The sequence below is a fragment of the Ovis aries genome, chromosome 19, assembly GCF_016772045.2.
Source record: "Ovis aries strain OAR_USU_Benz2616 breed Rambouillet chromosome 19, ARS-UI_Ramb_v3.0, whole genome shotgun sequence".
In the NCBI taxonomy this organism is placed as follows: Eukaryota; Metazoa; Chordata; class Mammalia; order Artiodactyla; family Bovidae; genus Ovis; species Ovis aries.
Window position 1 is genome coordinate 7808018 of NC_056072.1, and position 20714 is coordinate 7828731.

The 20714-nt window shown below is 35.3% G+C and overlaps 1 protein-coding gene across 50 annotated transcripts in view; it reads right to left on the reverse strand.

Annotated features, from left to right (window-relative positions):
• The window catches only part of CLASP2 (cytoplasmic linker associated protein 2), a 180004-nt gene that overhangs the window by 46742 nt on the left and 112548 nt on the right, over window positions 1-20714 (reverse strand). For 6 of the 50 annotated variants that reach the window (XM_042235797.2, XM_042235792.2, XM_060402757.1 and 3 more), the window contains 11 exons: window positions 19510-19533; window positions 17403-17420; window positions 15212-15313; window positions 15031-15057; window positions 12302-12328; window positions 9340-9510; window positions 8793-8900; window positions 5144-5206; window positions 4053-4159; window positions 2368-2391; window positions 800-1044 (listed from right to left, as the gene is read on the reverse strand). In XM_042235797.2, the coding sequence (XP_042091731.1) occupies window positions 800-1044; window positions 2368-2391; window positions 4053-4159; window positions 5144-5206; window positions 8793-8900; window positions 9340-9510; window positions 12302-12328; window positions 15031-15057; window positions 15212-15313; window positions 17403-17420; window positions 19510-19533 (916 nt within the window). The remainder of the gene's footprint in view (window positions 1-799; window positions 1045-2367; window positions 2392-4052; window positions 4160-5143; window positions 5207-8792; window positions 8901-9339; window positions 9511-12301; window positions 12329-15030; window positions 15058-15211; window positions 15314-17402; window positions 17421-19509; window positions 19534-20714) is intronic. The other 44 variants (XM_027957958.2, XM_060402733.1, XM_060402760.1 and 41 more) reach the window with 23 other exon arrangements.

Genomic DNA, 20714 nt, shown 5'->3' on the forward strand with positions numbered 1-20714 from the left:
AAACTTCTGTTCTTAGAGAAATTCACTCCAAATCCATTTCATATTATACCAGGATTCAAATACCACATGAACACCAGGAATATACTTTCATTTTCAAGAAAACATAAATATTCTTTCATCTCACTAAAAAACTTATCAGGAATGAAGTTTAATAAATGAGTCAACTTTAATATTATGCATACTTTATTATTTATTTTCATTTAATAACATTTTTACTTAATAACTACTTATGAATAAAAAGTTTCATTTAATAATGTTTCTTTAAATATAGCAAGATAATTATAATTTAAAAATATAACAGTATGGATGGTCCTAAAGGGTTAGGGCTTGGGATAATATTCTGATGCCACTTTTTGAATTCAGGACACATATGAGCCCAAACTAATATCTTTAAAGTGTTATGAAAAAGTCAAGTCAAAAAGTGCTAACCAGGGCCTTCCCAGGTGGCTCAGTGGTAAAGAATCTGCCTGTTAATGTAGGAGAGGCGGTCCCCAGTCCAGGAAGATCCCACACGCCATGGAGCAACTAAGCCCCTACACCACAACTACTGAGCCTGTTTTCCAGAGCCTGCAAAGCACAACTCCTGAGCCCAGGACCCGCAGCCGCTGAAGCCGGAGTGCCCTAGAGCCCAAGCTCTGCAGCAAGAGAAGCCGGCGCAGTGAGAAGCCTGTGCGCTGGGAGGAGGGAGCAGTCACGCTCGCCGTAACTAGAGCAAAGCCGCGCAGCAGTGAAGACCCAGCACCGTGCCCCCAAAAAAGCTCAACAGACAGGATAATCATCTGAAGACACTATAACTCACCTTAGCGTTCTCTGATTTTTCAGTAAGTTCTGCAGACCCAGCAGGCCTTCTTTCCTTTCTGACCAGTTGGAGCTAGCGCATCTGTTGAGGACTTCCGCCACGTCTTCTGTCTGCCTCATGTATGTAGGAATACTACCATTCCGAGAGCTGTAGGAGCGTTCTGAGCAAGCACTGGATGCATCGCTGTTCGCATCATCGTCTGAATGCATCCCATATGATTCGTATCTTCTTCGCGCAGGTTTTTTCTGTTATACATAAAGACTCTCATTAGTGGTAGCTAAAATAACATGCCGGTATTTTACGATTTCTACTGACCAGAAAAGGACTGGCCTTTGTTTAAAAATCAGTGTAAAGCATGCTGCTAATCATTGTAATAATAAAATGTCGAATTTTAGTTTTTTTTTCAGAAAACATGTTTTAGGAGTTAGTAGGAGATGAAATATTCTTTAACTATGGGGAGTGGTAGAAGCAGAGTAAGACTACTATACGGAAGTCAGATACGTAAAGCGGGAAGTGCTAAAACCATGAGGTTCTTCCTTTTTTCTTTTTGTGGAAAACCAAGAACTACTACTAGAGTGTAAACGAACAGGCTCTGTACTAAAACTCTGAGTTGTTATGAAGAAATTATAACCTTTTCAAAGGATGAGAATGGATCAGAAAAACCTGTTTCCTGTGTAAAGTTCTCCTTTTTCTGTCTCTCTACCTCCCTTTTCCTCTATTCTTCTTTCATTTCCATTATCACTTCTCTGCCACTCTTCCTTCACTTGTACCCATCCCTGATGTTTCTTTGAGAAGAAAATCACAAAGAATGATGACAGCCCGTTTAGCTTACTCTTACTTTTAGGAAGCAAGCTCCTAAAGGTTCTGCATGCTTACCCTAATGTGTCTAAACTATCTATTTCAATATATATAAGAAAGTATTACTTCGATTTCTTCACATCTGAAGTTATTATTTAATAAATAAAACTACTAATTTTACCTTGAATATTAAAAGTGAAATGAGACAGAATAGATTATTTGAGATTTCCCTGAAAGAATCAGAAATAAATCTTTAAATAATCTGATATGTGAATTCAGGCTGGTGAGAGATGAAGATGTTTCTATGAAACACTGAAGAACAATAATTTTACATAGCTACAGGTGACTTAAATTGTTCAAGTTTAAAATCTGAAAGAAATATAACCTGAACTTAATTAAAAATAGTTTTCCAGTGACTTTCCATCACTAAATTGATTTGATTTGGAGGCACCAACTTAATTTAGGATGGCAAAAACATGATACCTTTTGTGTTAGGCTCCTAGTTTTGTTATAGACATAGTGTCAATGACATCATCGCATTTGTGCAAAGTAGTCAGGCCAAAGGGATGAGAACCCCCACAGGACACTATTTAAACACTATCTCCCTACTGATAATCATGTAATCATATGGACAGAAAAGTGATGTAGGTCTAAGGATTCTATTACTTCCACTTGAATTTTTTATAGAAGACTATCATCTGGTAAACTGATGAAGGCAAGAAAAGAACGTTATGGCACCATAAGATGTCAGAAAATAGCAATGTCTATACCTTAGTCCGCATGTCTCCTAAGAGCTGAGAGCAGTAGATTTTTAAAGAGAAAAATTGAAAATAATGAAGAACATTTTGCTAAACAGCACAGTGAAGTAGGCATAAACAATGCCCATAATCAGAACCATTAAGCTTTTAAATATTTAGATACATAAGAACTGCTTATTAGTAGGCTATATCTTTAATTTTGTCAATATCCTTTAGTCCAAAGAAAAATATGTAAGTTACAGAAATAGTCACATAACCAATTTCCCCAAAGAAATTCAAGTCTTCTTCCTATTTGGATCCTTTTGTCATTCCTGAAGTTAATTTTATTTCTATGATTTTCCCTAGGTCCAACCAGGCTTAACAGTTGGATAGTCCTTTCCTAAAAATTGATAGTTATAATTGGAATATCTATGCTATGCAAATAACAGAAGTAGACACAATCAAATTATTGGGATTCAGTTTTTAGCACTGATGGCTAAATATTCCTCATATAAACCAAATACATCTTATTATAAATAATAGGATAAAGATTATTCAAGAGTAATCCAATCAATTCATAAAATTTGTATGAATAGAATTTAACTAGTAAATCCTTCACATAGAGGAAACTGGAAAATGTGATTGGAGAAATACACTGATCAGGAAGAATAAATTTAAAATATATGACTTATTTAATACCATCAGAACAAGATGTGATTAATATATCCCAAGCTCAAGAGAACAAAGTTCTTATTTAGTTAAGTATTTTTATGAAAAAAATCAGGTGGCTGAGGTAAAGAAAAAAATTCAGCACAGAGCAGAACCTCACATGTGATTACATTTAATATGCTATAGCTACGACCAATGAATATTTTTAAAAACTTGCTTTTCAAATATATGTGACAAACAGCATATTGGCAATGGTTAAGAGGTGGCATGCAGGTTTAAAAGGCACAATGTACTTTGTTATTTTAAAACAAACATGACACCTTTGTTAAGTTCTGTGTAAGAAAATGAGTAGATGCTTCTCAAAAATAGGATTAATGTCATAATTTGAGAGAACTGTCATACTGAAATGACAAGGGAAAAAGGCAAAAGCCAATCGTGATCACTGTCCCAAATACTTCCTTCATAATTTTACGGGAGGAAAGACTACAGAGACATCTGTACAGCACTCTTCTGACAAAACCATCACGGATCTGTAGACGACATTTTCAAGCCTCACTGTTTAATGTTTCAGATTTAAAGAGCTAGAAAGATATCTTAAATATAATTTGTTTTGAAATTGTACTTTCTCTCAGCTCAGAAAATACAAGTAAGTAAAAGACTATACAAACTTTTACTCCAAACTAAAACAACCCCTAAATACCCAAGGTTGAACTAGCTTTGAAATTATATGCTTGCAGTGTACATATTTATATACTCATCTATCTGCCTTTATTCTCAGTGTACTACAGTGCATAAAAACACTGTATTAACAATATCAGTATTTATATTCCTGACATTCCATCATGGGCCTTGGCTTAAAAAATCTGACCAATTAATAAAGATCAACAATAAATTATACTGTTTTGCTTTTTCTGCTGCCACATTTGGTCTTCCTAGATTTGATCCACGGGAATCTCCCATCTCCTTCCCCACACTTGTGGACTGGCTCACTCATGTATCAGTTTCCTTCATTGGAACGTCTACAGTGATAAGGAAGTAGACAAGAGTACCAGGGCGTCGGCCACCGCCTCCTCCACGTCGGAACCTGTGTTCAGGACTCGCATGGCGCTGACGGAGGACGACAGTCGGCTGGACTGGCTGATTCCATACCCCGGACCTAATTCATCAGAAGAAGGAAAACAGCTTTGAGAGAGCCATAAACGTAACATGGGCAGGCTGGAAAGTTTGAGATCCTTGAGAAGGGGGAAAGAAAAAAAAAAAAAAAACCAATGGGGCAAAGCATTTTAAAAGCGATATTGTATTCTCTGGGTACATTTGGTTTTGGTCAAATAAAATGGTAAAAGCAATTAAAATCAAAGACAATGTGTGGCAAGTGAATTTAAGGAATAGTCACTATGATACATTTATCACCAGAAGATAGAAGAAAGTATGGCTGGTCAACTAAGGGCGTGGAAGTTGGTAGCCCTGTAATTAATCCAGTTCTATCAGTCGGGCAAATTTCATCCATGTGGGTGAGCCACAGGGTGGCCTGGAACAAAGATCAATCCTCAAACCAGTAATGATTAGGGAGCTCAATGAAGCCATGCCAAGAATTTACAAGGAAAAACTCCTCCAATGATTCTTTCTTCTCCTTCAAGATAGGCTGATTCATTCTATAACTAAAAGACATATCATTTGATATTTGTCAAGCACCTACTATTGCCTGACACTCTGAGGTATGTACAGACAAACCACAGTTGGGTTCTTCTCAACTACTTTTTATAATTTATTATCATTTACAATTAAAACACTTCATCCACCATTTTGGTTTTTTTTTTTTTAACATATATACAAAAGATGAAGTACATAACAGAGAACATAAAACAATTCTATTCTATTTTAAAATGACATAACTTAGGTTATACAAAAGAAAAATGTCCATCTCCAGGGAGAAAAATGCTCAAGTAAGATTGCTGAAAGGAAAAAAGTTACTTGAGGGAAAATTAATAACAACAAAAAAAACCCCACACAAATGACTTATTCTTCAACAAATTAAATAAAAACAAATCAATTTTAAAACATGATTACTCAATGGGAACTGAAAAGGACAAAAAACTGAGATGAATGCACAGATGATAGTGAAAATGTACTCATCCTTCACCTGAGACCCCATACACATCGGGGGCGTAGAGGGCACCAGTAGATCTGGAATGGTGTCTGGAGGCTGGAATAACAGGACCATACAAACCTCATCTATCACCACAGAAACAAGGAATAGTGGCAGCACGACAGTCAGGCAAGGAGAGTCAGTTAACAATGGCATTATACTACTAAATACTTAGGGGTCAGAACAGTGCCTTAGACAAGGGCAGCTGAGCGCTGCAGTATCATCCTTGACACACGACAGATCTTACAGCTAAGGGGACAGACGTAAGCCCACAGGAGACAAAGAAGCAAGTATTCAAATGGAAGGAAATGTCAAAAGTACAAGCATGAGACAGAAAAATGAACACTGTAATTTAAAAAAAAACCACTATGGTAAATAGTAACCAATAATAATCTTATTTCCTCTAATCCTGAACTCAGGGAGGTAGTTGTTACTATTCAATTTGACAAAGCACAGAGAAAAGTTCATTAATTTGATTAAGGCCACACTCAGTAATTATAGTCTTTCAGGGTCTTTGCTCTTGAACAGTACACATACCATCCTCACATTGTTCAAAAGATAACATACCTCATTTATATTAGCATAAACATTTTTTATAATGGTGTATACAACCTAAGTTCGGAATTCAGTAGATTTAAATATCAAAGCACATTTGAACACCAAAAGGGGAATATTACTAATTTGATTTAAAAAATCTAGAAATATGTGACTTTTCCCTATATTTATGACATCTCTCTAAATATAAATTTAGTATATTTTAAAATTTTAGATCTTAAAACCCTTATTTTCATCATGTTATAAAGTCAGTCTTATTCTTAAATACACAAATAAGGGAGGAAAATTTAATTTTATTATTTAATGAAACATATTACCCTTATTTTAAAAGTTACTCTGCCACAGATATATTAGAACAATTGAAGTACTTTTACTATATGAATTACTCTTTTGTCACAGAATGAATAAGAAAATGATCAAAAAGATGTAAAGACAGGATTAAAGACAGAATGTTGCATAAAATGTTTAATCAGACCCTGAAAGGTGATTGGTTTCATTAGTAAAACATACTAATATATAGCTGGTTTTAATTTTACCCAACTGAATAATTAATAAAATGATAAGGAAGAGTTGAACCAATATGGAAATGGTTTAATATATAAAAAAACTTTTGAAATCAACAGTTATCTGTGGCTGAAGATAACACTCATATGCTTGTAATAATGTAGCCTTTTTTTTCAATCTTAGTTCCAGAAACAGATGGAAACTAAGAGTGCAAGTTCCAGAGTTCATCTTTGCCTAGCTCTGATTTATTTCTGGTGTATCAGGGCCCTGACGCTGGCTTTGTGCTACAACTGAATAAATGGCAAACTATGGGATTCATGCGTTGAATGGCCATATTCAAGTCAGAGGCAACAGAAGGTTTCACCAAATAAAGGAAGACAGCAAAATCCAGGCAAAATGTACCAGAAAATCCTGATCTCTGGGAATGCTATTTTTATCCCTGTTTAACAAATAGGGCTAATCCCCTATCTTTGCTATGCAACATCTATATGTAAGCAAAAGGCTATAAAATTTAATTTTTCTAAAACTGTATGATAAAAAGGTTTAACCACCTCTAAACCAAATAGGATGTTTCATCACAATTGAGAAAACTGCCTCCTTTCATAACAAAATTTAAATGATTTCAATTGCCAAATGGAGACTGAGATAAATCTAGAAGATTAATGACTAAGAATATCTTCCCTCCCAGCTCAGCCTGTAAAGTATCTGCCTGCAATGAGGGAGACCTGGGATCAATCCTTGGGTTGGGGAGATCCCCTGGAGAAGGAATGGCAACCCACTCCAGGATTTCTGCCTGAAGAATCACACGGACAGAGGAGCCTGGTGGACTACAGTCCACAGGGGACACAACTGAGTGATTAACACTTTCACTTTCCCTTTAAAAATAGGCGTATTAACATGTTTATAATTAGAAGTTGGTTATAAATGTCCTATAATCTCTATTGTACAGTTTTTAAATGGTCTAGAAACATTTTGTTTCCTCTTGCTATCTCATGCTTTCTACTAATTCTACATTATACAAGGTATTATACCATTAAAAAAAATCGAAGATCCTTGCCACTAATATATAACACCACTAACTGTAGGTGAGCAAGCACTGTTCAGGGGCAAGAAGTGGAAGAGCAGTGGTGGCAGAGACGACAATCCTGATAACCACACGCTCACTGTGTGCAAGTACTGCTTGGAGGGATCGTTTCCGTGGAATCTGCTTTAAAGTGTCTTCAGATTAATGCTAAGAACTATGTGCTGCTATTATCCTCATTTTACAGATAAGGAAGCCCTGGTACACAACAGCTACAGAGCTGGGATATCAACCAGACCATCCGACCCTAGAACAGACACTCTTAAATGACCACAAGCCCACTTCAACTCTGAAGGTGATGTGCTTATGTTACGCAAATATAGGATTTATTTCATTTTTAAACAGATATGCATGAGGATTAACCAATACATATGTACAGGTATGTGTGTCTGCACATACACAGACACTCTACAACCTACTGTATTATCATGCTGAACTTAACCTATCTCTGGCAAAGTACAGAAGGAAACTCTTTGGCACCTGGAACTGGAACACAAACATGGGTTGAGGATACCCCTGTCTGTGTTCCTAGCTCAAAGGGTCGGTAGAGAATAGTTCAGTAGTGATACAGTTGAACCAAATGGCCCAAAAGAAATTTAATTTCTCAGAAATTCTATACCAAAAGGTCTACTGAAGGAAGTAATACTTCCAACAGCTAACGAGTGGAACCACGTTCTATTTAAATGTCACAAAATCTGCAACTCTCTGAAGTGTTACAATAACCTATACTCTATGGAATTAAAAGAAAAAAACATGAAATGACTTTAGGTAAGTGCATAAAAATAAAGTACTAGTTAAAATGCTGGGGACCACACAGAAATTCTAAAGATTTTCAACATAAAAATATTCTGCCTCTTCAATTACTCTAAAATACTAAAGGTTTTAAAAGATCATCTAACATTTTATAATTGAGGTAAATGGAGTATTACAGTCAAGGTTACAGTACAATCTCTATAATAAGGAACAAATGGGCTGCACAGCAATGACACAATAAAAGCTAATGCATGGGAAATGCTATTAAACTGTAAAATATATAAAAATATTAATCCCTTCCATTTAAATAAGTAGTTCATGTTATTTTACAGCCTTCTTTCCAGCAATCCTAAATATGTAAGGTGAAGAGTGAATATTTCTGCTGAAAAGCATAAACATCTCTATTCTTATCAAACTAAATAGTCCACATTTCACTTAAGAGTAATTACTTAAATATTATCTTTAAATTTTATAGGGATATTTATTAAGAAAAAATATTGAATTCAATGTTATGTAATCTAAATCTATATGATATTTACTTGACTATGAAGGCAATTTGTTTATCTAATGTCTAATTTCCTTATTTAAGACAAGTAAATGTTAAAGGAACTTCCCAAACATGTAACTTCCCTCTGACTGTCCTTAAAAAAGACAGAAAAAGAGGCAAAGATACAGTTGATAAAGCTAAATCCAGGGTCTTTTGAGGTTATCAGATGGTGCGAATACAACAGGGAAGCCGAGACAACTCACCAAGGGGCTGGAAAGAGCGCACAGGACTCGTATCCCTGCTGCTCTCCCGGCTGGCTTCCCGGCTGCACCCTTGACTCACGCTTGGCCGAGGAATCCGACTGCTTCGGGCTGGTATGAAGCAACGGCAGCACAGAAGTGGAGTAAACAGGAGAAGGGTTTGTATTTTTGATATTTTGGTTTTATTCTTTTCTTTCTTATAAAGCTAATAAATAACAAGTTCTGCTAAGGATGAGAAGAAATTATTCTTGATGAAGCATTACCAGGAATACCATTAAAAATTCTTCCTTACACTCTTCTAGTCTGTATGTGATTAGAAGAGCAAACTGTATTTTACTAAAATTAAACAGCTGCAAAGAAAAAAACAGATTTAAAATAGAAGTATTATTTCCAAGATAAGATATCTAATTTCATTTTTAAACATAATATTTCAATTCTCCTTGAAGTTGTTTTCCTCAAACTTAGAAGTACCTAAATGAGGTCTTCAATGCTACCAAGGCCTAAAGTACAAAAGAAACACGAGGTCCCAAGTTTGACACAAGGATCTTACCCACTGAGAGCCGAGATGGACTGGCCTCTCTGCTACAGCCCTGGCTTCGGGGTATCTTGCTTCTCTTCTGTGTGGAGGCTGAATTAACCAGGACTCTCTGAACACCAGAGCTCACAGTGGAGAGGGCTGTTGTGGTCAGAACTCTTCCTGGAGACCCAGACCGGCTGCCAGCTGAACACCAAACACACATATAAATGTCAGCCTGTGAACTCCAAGAGATCTTTGTCGAAAGGATAAAAATTCAAGAAGTACATCTGAGAAACCTGTGATACAATGTCAAGTTCTAAGTTCCAAGGAAATAGATATATATACTGAAAACCTGGAATAAAAAGATATACTATATATATATATATATATACACACACACACATATATATATATGTATACACACATACTAGGATTGAATGGTAAATCAAGTAAATATATTTTCAGTTTTGGGGACTATAAGACGTTATGTTTAATAAGGAAAACACTATTATGATTTTCGGAACATAAATAGTAGAAAAGGTTTCCAAAGAAATAACTTATCTAACAATACATTTCATGTAAATATGGTTTCATTTAACTATATGTTAAAAAGCTATCTATTGAAGCTATACATTTATAAGGAAACAATAATTCTATTATTGATAACATTCTTCTTAAGAATGTAATAATGAAAATTTGCCTTTCAAACTGTTAAAACAGTTTGCCTGTTGAGATGCCTTGAAATGGGCATAACAAAGTTGTCTATCTTGCTACTTACATATATTTTAAAATTTTTACAAGATTAAATTTTATTTATTTGTTCTTTTATTTATTTTGGCAACAATGAGTGGCATATAGGATCTTCATTCTCCAACCAGGGATCAAACCCGTGCCCCCCACAGCGGAAGTGTGGAGTCTTAACCATTAGAAAGCCAGGAAAGTCCCGAGATTAAATTTTAAATGTTTACAAAGTTGGGCCAGCTAAAAAAGAAACAGGTTTTGTTATTTGCCTCCAAATAAAAAAACGGTCTTGGGTGGCCAAAGTCTGGCATGTAGATGTTTTGGTGGAACAAAGATTTGTGGGCAAATAAATATCAAAGAAAATAGATTCTTTCAAAACTAGTAATTTCCAGTCTTGGAAGAGAGAAGATGTGGTCAGGTAGAGAGAGGGAACTGGACAAAATCTCAGAGAAGGGGCAAGAATTTAAAAAAAAGAAACATGCGTTTAAACTAGAATTGTATAGTTTATAAAGGGGTAAGCTCCTTGTCAATCAGAGCATTTTGTGCTTGCATTGAAAAGGAAAATAAACTAGGTAAGTCCAAGGTATAATTTAACTCTAGATTCTGGATAGTAGCATTATAAAAGTTAAACCTGAACTTAAATAAAACTCCATGAAAGCAAAGTTTCCTCTTTGTTGGGCACTTCTCCACAGTCACTGCTCACCTTGCATCATTTTACCCAGTCATGCCTCACTTCCACAGAGCAAAGATTAAAGACTCAAAGTCAATGGGGAGAAGCAGGGAACATCACTGCGGAAGGAGTGCTGAGTTCAAGGGAGGGAGTGGTGACTTTTTAGTTCAAACCAGCCCCGTATTGAGGTAACACTGGCCACATTTTTGGATTTTTTTTTTAATGAAAGCTCTGACATTTTCTTATTTTTATCATGTTGTATAGATCAAATTGTACATGAATAGAGGCAGACTGGATATGACCCACAGGTTGCTGATCTGTGACCCTTGTTACTGTTTTCTTGGCACGGTGTTCCTGAATACAATTTAAACTCATGCTTAATTCCTAAACTTTACCAGAATACAATATGAAACTCATCTTCTGCTGTTTATAGCAATACTGTAAAACAAAGCAATGTTTATGATGAAATTGACAGTTTATTATTTATATAGAAAGAATTCTAAATTATTGCAGGGAAATTATACAAGTGTACTTTAAAATGATGGTTCATTTGAATTGTTCCATGACATTTCAGGAGAAGAATGTTTAGATGAGGTTTCTTTCAGTCATAACCTTAGGGATACTCACAAGGCACCTATTTTCTCCATGCAGCATCTAAACTAAACATACACACCAAAAACACCCGAACACCCAACATGCCACAAACTCACAATGCAAGGTAAGCTGATGGAATATTTTATGGGAATGTGACAATATAAAAATATAAATAACGAACTGACCACATACAACATGTTATTCTGTTAAAACCAATGTAAGTTTAGGAGGTGAAGGTGTTGATAGGAAACTGGAGAATTCCTTGAGATGTGGATCTATTCAGCAGAGAAGAAACATGCAGTATAGAAGCAAGAGTAACCACTCCATCTATTCTAGACTGGCTGAATTTATCAAAACTATGTGAGCTCCCTCTCTATATATTTGAATTCATTCATGCCCTGTGCTAGGAAATACAGCTGGCAGTGTTAATTTATCGTGCTCTTCTCCACTACCTGCCATGAACAGCATGATAATCCAGTGCCTACAACCCATTTGCAGTCATTCATACTTAGAAGAAGAAAATATCACGGCTCTTTCCCCAGCAAAAGAACTAGCAAGGTTAACTATTTCTTTGAGGAAAATCACAGTTGATAAAAAAAAGTGTATGATGCACCTAGCAACATCATGCTCCTAGAAAATAATCTGCAAAATTTGAAATTGGATAACTAATTTCTCTTGTGCTGCCTAAAGTTTTCAAATCACTGTTTTGTACTTTTTATGAGCTATGTACAAGGCATTACTAAAGCTCCCCTGCTTTGGGATTTTTATACTTTGTGGGCTCAACATGGATAATTTTTTAAAAAACCAGGGTTTTAGTAACAAATAAGGACAGGTCACGGGAAAATCAAAATTGGGAAATTTTACCCCAATAATGGCTACAAAAATATAGAATATTAAATGTTAAGAATTTCTGCTGAATAGAACCCATTCTTGATAATGAAAATAGATGATCCAACAACTGATGCACAAATAAAATCTATAGATTCTTACCACCAATGGTATTAGCAGATTGTGATCCTGAACAAGTGTAAAGGCAGAATTAGGGTAAGGGTTATAATCCATGAAGAGGGAAGGAGCAGATTTAAAATGCATGGCAGATGGAAATAAGAAAGCTTTAGTCAGTTTTGAAAATTAAAAATCCTAAAGCAAAAAAAGCAAACTTTAACAAAAGCAGAACACTGAGTAGTTTTCACAGCTGGTAACTGAGATCAGACACCAATGGACAAAGCAGATGAAATGAAGGTGTAAAGTGCAGATTTTTCAGCTTTTCTTCTGATAGGCTATAATCTAAATAATTAAATGTTTAAACTTTTATTATTTAAACATTTAAAAACTACAGGTGAGGAAGAATTACAGCATCTTCTAGCTGAAGAAAAATTACATGAAAAAGCTACAGATTTTATCTTTCTTAAGACACTGAGGGAAAAAAACTGAACAGTAGCAGGGTGGGTGGAGAGACAAAATTTCTCACAGGCTGTACAATCATTTGTACATAATCAGTCACTACCGACAAGAAAAGACACAATCTTCAAGTAAATAATTAAGTCTGGAAGTCTCTCCATTGGGTCTGGTTTCAATTTATTTTTGGTTAGCCATTAGAACATACCTGCTTTGACTCAAGATTTTTTTTTTCCCTAAATGGTGATATAAAATATGGAAAGACCATGCAAACCCTAGTGAATTACTTCACAACACAGTAATATTTCTGTGTAAATGTGTGTCAAGAGACTTGCATCAAACTATATAAATCTGCATTATCTTTCTTCAAAAGAATTTGAAAGGAAACAAACAGTCATTCAAATAAATATATAAGCAAGCAAATAAAAACCTCACCAGTATGATTTAACTGTGGGAAAGTTATCTGATCTTAAAATCTTACTGGGTCTAAAAGCCTATTATTATGTTCTCACACTCTAGGAGAGGATTTGAAGTACTGTGCATAGGGTTTCAGTGTCAAAAACCAAATATAAAAAAAATTATTGTATATTCTCGATATGATTCTCGATATAATACACTTAAAATGGAGGTCCTTAAGGAATATATTAAAAAACTGTACACAAAGCACTTTGAATCTCTGCCATGAGTTCAGTCTTAGTGTTACTTTAGAAGAAAACTCTGTAAAATATCTCACATGAAACTGAGTTTTATCCTTAAGATACTAGATACAGTCTCGGGTTGCTATCTTTACTTTTCCTTATGCTTTAAATTTCCTTCACCATTATTTTTGCTTCCTGAAGGCCGTAAGACTAACAAGGTATAGAAAAGTGCACAACAGGAGTATAAAATTCAGTTGACATTACATTAAGAAAAACAAAGAGATCACTTTTATCAGCTAAAATATAGAGCATGTACTTTGTGCTCAGGCAAATACACTAATTTCACCCTCACAACAATCCTGTAAGATTATCCTATTCATTTTACTGGTTATATTCGAAGTACACAGAAATGTAACAACTTTGAATAACCTGGAATAGCCATGATCAACTCTGGGAAGTACGGCTCCAGATACCATGATCTACATCTATAGTTCTCAGACCTGACTGTAACAGAAGTCACTTAATGACCTTGTTAAAGACTGAATTCAGTACACCTGTGGTGAATTTCTCAGGTGTGCGTTTCCCAGGTGATGCTGATGCTGGTTTGGGCATCATATTTGGAATAGCAAGGCTCTAAACTTCTGTGTTGTACTGCTAAAGATTAAGTTACTTTAAACAATTACTCTATTTTTCCTATTTGTAAATAATCCTCAATTTGCAGACCAATTTTACTGGAGCATTTCTGCTTTTTTTTAGGACTCTTGTTGAGTGATCCAATCTTTACCCTGCCTGGATTTTTTTACTTTGGAAAGAGGAGAATCTGCTAGGCTGGACTTGTCTAATCATCCTCTGGCACCCTCTAAGCCCAGCTCCTTTCCCTAATTCTAAGATTCAAGAATCAAGCTAAAAAACAGACGAACTGGGCATCTATATCTTGAAATATTATCTAAAGAACAGTAGAAGATAGCTACATTTCTTTCTTTCCAAAATGACCAAGTAATGATATAAAGAAGAACCCCAGAATTACCTCCCTAGAAAAAAATCCCTGTTCTAAGAGGTATGTACTAAGGAAAATTTCTTGATAAAGAAGGAAAGAGATCTCTTTTAAATTAATTATGCCATAAGTGAATATATTACTATTCTGGAACATAGAGGAATGGATCATTCATTTTACCTAGAATTCAAAATTGTGCTTTTTAATAATTGCGCTTATGAGAAACTCAGCTTCCAATGAAATTGCAAAAATATAAATCTTAAATTTAACAAGGAATATTAACAAAACTGGTCATTTCAATTTGTTTCCTCTTTATAAATCAGTATATACCTGCCAAAAATGCTGACTGTATTCTAATGGATTTTAGGGAAAGTACAAAGATACTACATATCTGTCCTTGAATAATTAGCTAGATGCAACCAGATTTGATGCTAATATACAGCAATTATTTTGCCCCTAAAAAGCACAATTTTCCACATTTACAGTTTCTGAGTAGACTGTGAAAACCTTAATGCTAAAAGATTTGTGTTATCTCCATGCAAAAGTCTGTATAACAGATGAAGTTTCTCTTTCTAAGTGGCAGGTATCAGTGATGCAGCCCTAGTAACACACCAAGGACAAGACAACACCCACTCCAAAAGTTCGAAAACATGCACAACAACTGACCCGAAACATTGAAAAAAAAATACCTTCATTTTTGTCAGGTGATGATGAACCTAAAGTACAGAACAAGAACTCAGTATGTGGCTTGTCTTTTTGGGAATTAGTTTTGTCTTTTTCCACTGGTCAATCTCCTAATACAGTAACATACAAAGAACACGCTTATCCTAACATAGTAGAAACACAAGAGAACTAATAGGTAATACATACGCTGTGACTGAGACACCATCTTTGTTCGACTTCTTCCTCTGGAATCTGTCTTGGCATTTCCCATACTAGCAAGTGGTGCTGAAAGCTTTGCTCTCACCCGGCCTAAAGAATAAAATGATTTATATAATTACAGACATTTTTCTATAATATTTAGTAATGAGGGGGAAAAAAATCTCACTGTAATTTTCTAATTGGGTGTGCTTCTCAAGTATCGTTAAATTCTGTAACACTGTAAACTTCACTCTGAAGATTAGCATTTTCCCTTGAAATTTTAAAAATATATACTGTTTTTTATGTGTTGCACCATAAACTAACTTTCCTTTAAGGGTAAGAGCAAAGTCAAGCTAAAAGATCTCCATTCTCAGTTTGATATTATTAGTCCAGTAGAGTTATACTTAAGATAATTACCACAGGCATACATTTATTCAGTTTCTATGAAATTTAATTTATTCTCAAATTCAGCCTGTAGTTTAAAATACAAGCTTAAGCTTAGAAACAACAGCCCGGTCTTTTGGACTGAAAACGTACTTCCGAAGGGATTGGCAGAAGATACAATACTAGCTAAAATATCTTTTTATATGCTGTGCTAAACATCGGAGTACTACAGATATGCATGGACAGTGGAAGATAGCTACATCTCTTTCTTTCCAAAATGACTCCATTTATAAAGTTATTTGAGGAAACACCAATCACAGAGGAGTCGGCACTTTTCTCTACACATTTCCTTCTCTGCCTCCAATCAGTATTCCTTCCTTCTCTATTACTGTTTCATCCCCCTCCATGAAACGAAGGTGCAAAAATGTTTCTAGAGCTCTTGAACCAAAGGAGAGAATGCTTACTTATCAAAGTGCTTAAGTAAACTGTCATTAGAAAAAAACAAAAATATATTACTAGTAGGTACTTTGGTGTTCTCGAGCAACAGCCTCAATCACTATCACACTGGAACCCATACCAACATGATCATGGAGAAGAGCTCAGAATCCTTTTCACTTAAAAGGCACAACTTGGAGGGCAATCACGATCTATGATCTAGCTTGATACCGCAATATTAATTAAGAAAACATATCTAAAGGTAAGGAAAATTTCAAAATTATGAAATGAGTGAGGGAAGAGAGAGAATAACTAAGAACAAGGAATAAAATGAAGCAAAATGAGAAGTACACGTGGTAGATCCTCTCATTCTAGCAACTTCTTCAAGGCCCCCAAAAGCTCATGATTCAGGACTTTCACCCTTTTACAGAGTCTGCTTAGAATAGGACATGATGTTCTCCTGACTAAGAAGTAAAATAGAAAGAAAATTATTATTTTTGAAATGCAAAATTTATCCATTATAATAAAGAAGTTAGGATAAATTATTCTGATATTACCATCTAAATTATAGTGACACAGTGCCAGAAACCATTTTTATAAAGTATTCTAAAACTTAAAATATGAAAATTTTTCAAATATGTCAGAGTAAACATGAGACCATCAAAATGTCAAATCTACTTGGTTGTATTACAAGAAGATGCCACTCGTAAAATGTGGGAAAAAATTGTGGTTCATATCAGAGGCTTAATTAATAAGATAGCCTTTAAGTAGGAGAAATAAAAACACTGAAGTTTTTCCTTTCTCCAAATTGAAAAGTAAGAAATATTTTTAAAAAGGTAAATTGGTTCAGCAAAATAAAGTATTGTATCTAGCAAGGTTTTTGTACTTCCAATTTCAAACCATATGCAATTCCCCAGGCACTGATTCAAAATCAAAGATACATTTAAAAGCTGACAAAATAAATGCATTTAAGTGGGATGATATTTAAACTCCAATGATAAAGCAACAGTGCGTGCACTCACAAAGTATAAATGAACTGGCAAAAATTAAAAAACAAAAACACATACGAAAGGCATTAATGTCACTACAGAAAAAAATGAAACTATGTAACTTTATACTAGGTATTATTAAACATGAAGCAATTATGTTTTTTCCAGCATGAGATAATCCAAGATACACAGCAAAACTCCAGGATGAAGGATTAAAAAAAAAAAATTTACATGAATAACACAACCAAACACAAAATGTAGAAGCTAGCACAGCTGGCAAATTATAGATCTGCAAAGAAAGTAGCCTATTTTAGTTTTTAATATTTAATTCCTACTAATGAAAATATTAATGTAGAGCTATTTGTGTTACTAACAAAATGTTTAATTCTTACCATCTTCAGATGCTGTTCCTAAATAAGAGAAATAAAACAATAACGTTTCAACAAAGTCTGCCAACGTTGATATTAAGACTTTCCTTGTGCCTCCCACCCAAGATGAAAACAAAAGGGCAAAAGAAAAAAATATCTTCTAGTTTGATAGCCTTAAATTAGCTTTTAAAAGGTTTTGAGATAAAACAAAATTTGAGGTAACCTAAAGACTCACAGCACAAAACAGTTAAAACTAGACAACTGAAAATAGCAAAATTCTTAAATGAACCAGTTTGTCTACTGTATATCATATTGAAAATTTTAAATGAAGAAAGGTAACAAAAAAATTGCTCAAGAATGATACAACTGTCACTGCTCCCGTCGAAACAAATGTTTTAATATATCTTTCTGATGTAAGAATACTTTCTGAGTATTTTCAAAAGGGAGCCCAAGAAAGAACTAGAAAACTAACTGACGAACATGGGATCACAGCCAGGACCCAGGCCGTGTTGTTTTCATCAAAGCGTCACCTATGAATCTATCAGCTATTTATTCAAGCTTTTTTGTATTCCGATTCATGGGGTCGCAAAGAGTCAGACACAACTGAGTGACTGAACTGAACTGAAGATGTTGTAAAAGCTAGCAAAAAAAATTATCAAGTAAAGAGAATTTCCTGGCAGTCCGCTGGTTAGGACTCCACATTTTTACTGCTAAGGTCTGGGGTTCAATCCCTGGTTGGGGAACTGAGATGCCACCAGTTGCACAGCATGGTCAAAAAAAAAATCAAGGATGAATATCAGAACTCATTACTATTATAGAGCAATAGCAGGTATTTCTCTCTCTGGGTGTATATAGATTAAAAAAAACACAGGACTAAACACCAATTAGAGTATCACATTATATAACACAGGTGATTTCTCAAATAGGCTGATGTTTCTGACCCAAACAAGAAAAATTTTGATCTGGAAAGTCAGAGTAATTTGTTTTTTTAAGGATCCAGACTCTCAGTGACAGAAGTGATACCACACTGAAATATAAAACTATCTCATGGTGGGTTTTCATTCATTTAATAATTCCTTAAATTTATGAAATACATTAAACATAAAGAGATACACAGAGACCAATTATAAATAACACTCATGTACCCAAGCCAAGATGAAATAAATCATCAGAGTGGAAGATAAACCAGTTTCAGAGTTTATGTAATAATTAGAAAAACACAGTTTTCCATTTTTCCTAGATCTCACACTGTGACTTACAGATTCATGATCTTCTTACAAGTTCTTACAAAAAAGCTCAAGTTCCTAGATAACACTGGTAGTATCTGATGACGTGAAGGAAAAGTATGGATAATAGAGTCTAGTACTAGACAAAAATATCATACAGATAAAAATTATCACACTGGATCAAGCAACTAAAGATAAACTAAATAATGAAATTTAAAAGGTACAGCTCAAAATAAGATCAATTTTGATAAAATGTTCATCTGAAACACACTCTTAAAAAGACAGCATCTGTACCTAGCATTTCATTTTCATAAACGACCACTGTTATTGTTGTGTAATCACTAAGTTGTATCTGACTTTTTTCTGACCCAGGGAATTTCCCAGGCAAGAATACTGGAACGGGTTGTCACTTCCTTCTCCAGTGGATCTTCCTGACTCAAGGATCGAACCTGAATCTCACGTGTCTCCTGCACTGGCAACAGATTCTTTACCACTGAGCCACCAGAGGGGACACATGAATCCGTAAAATATGTCATCTGTCTCTCTCTATAGCAGAGTTAGTAAACTAAAGAACCGAATTATGTGACTTATGAGGTTCCTTTTTCTTGAATCTGGTATTGCTGAGAAAGACTTGAGAAATCGAGAATATTCTAAGGGCTCAGGTTGAAAAAAGTTAAGAAAATTGATTGAACTTAAACAAACAGTAATCTAGTATTTGAATAAACTGAGAAACCCAAAATGGATATGTCTAGCCCCAAATTCAATCAGAGAATTATGGAGCCATTTTCACATTAAGACTGCTGCTAAATAAGCAGTCTATTTTCAGAAATTAAGAGAACAAAGATATTACACAGAATCCAAGAACCATAAAATTTTTTAGTAGAATTAGAAAAGGAAGTTCTTACCATCCATCTTGTCAGAAGTATCCTCTATGATGAAAGAGCAAGCAAAGAACAGAGGAAAACTTGGTATATTAGAAAAAGATTTTATAACCCCTGGAAAACATTATTTTTAAGAAGACAGAATTCATAGCACAAATATGAAGCTTTTTTTTCAATTAAAACATACCAGATTAAATAAGATGAATTTCCTTTGTGAGACAAAGATACCAGAAAAAAAAAAAAAGAACTGAATTGATAATAAGTCTAAGTTTTATTTGCCTAGAGAAGTTAGAGAAGCCCATGTTCCAACCTTGGGCGCCTCCACCATCAGACAAACCTCCTGCTTGGGTCTGCTGAGCTTCTCATAATCTGAGTCACTTCGCCTTGCTTGCTTTCTTCCTCTATAGGCTAGAGCACACCCCCAAATTCCACTCTAAATTTAGCTCTTTCATCATTATCTTCCCTCTACTGCCTTGCTGCTTCCTCACCCCATCCTTTCCTAGTTCTTTCGGTCCTGTAAGCCCTGAAGCATGGACAAATCAAAGGACTCTAATTTTCTACCACGCTACACTGAGGTGCCCCAACGGAGACAATTATTAAACCACAAAGTCATGCATAAAGGCACTGCTAGAAACTAGGGTAATCATCAGGCTTGGCCTTGAGTGACTGTGCAGAAAATTATTAACATACCAGGCCTGATACTCTTAAGAAGAGCCTAATTACAGGGCTGGCCCTTAGCTGGTCACTGGTAAGTTAGTTCTGGATCCTGACTGTTTCAGTGTTGGGGACAAGGTATCCAACTCCCGTTAAAGGAACTTGCCTGAACTGTTTTTGCAGATAATGTGATTTATGAGGAATACCTGCTCTCTCTTTGGGAGAATAGATGTTGGTAATTGTGGCTGGGTATATGGCAGTGCCTACCTAACCACCCCCACTTTACCCTCACCCTGGGCTGAGTCTTAAGTGAGTCTCTCTGGGCAGAAACATCACGCAAATGTGCTACAGTCACTGCCGGAGGAAGGAGCATGTTTCATACAGCCCATCATTTTGCCTCTGGGAGGGATAACTGAAAGCCTGTGCCTCGACGCCTCCAGAACATCCAATGGGTTGTTTTCCCTTGCTGATCCTGCTGTGTGTCCTTTTGCTCTAATAAGCCTCAGCCATGAGTACAGCCAAGTCGTGTGAGTTCTTCCAGCAAGTCTCTTAACTGCGTGGGAGGCTGCAGGAAG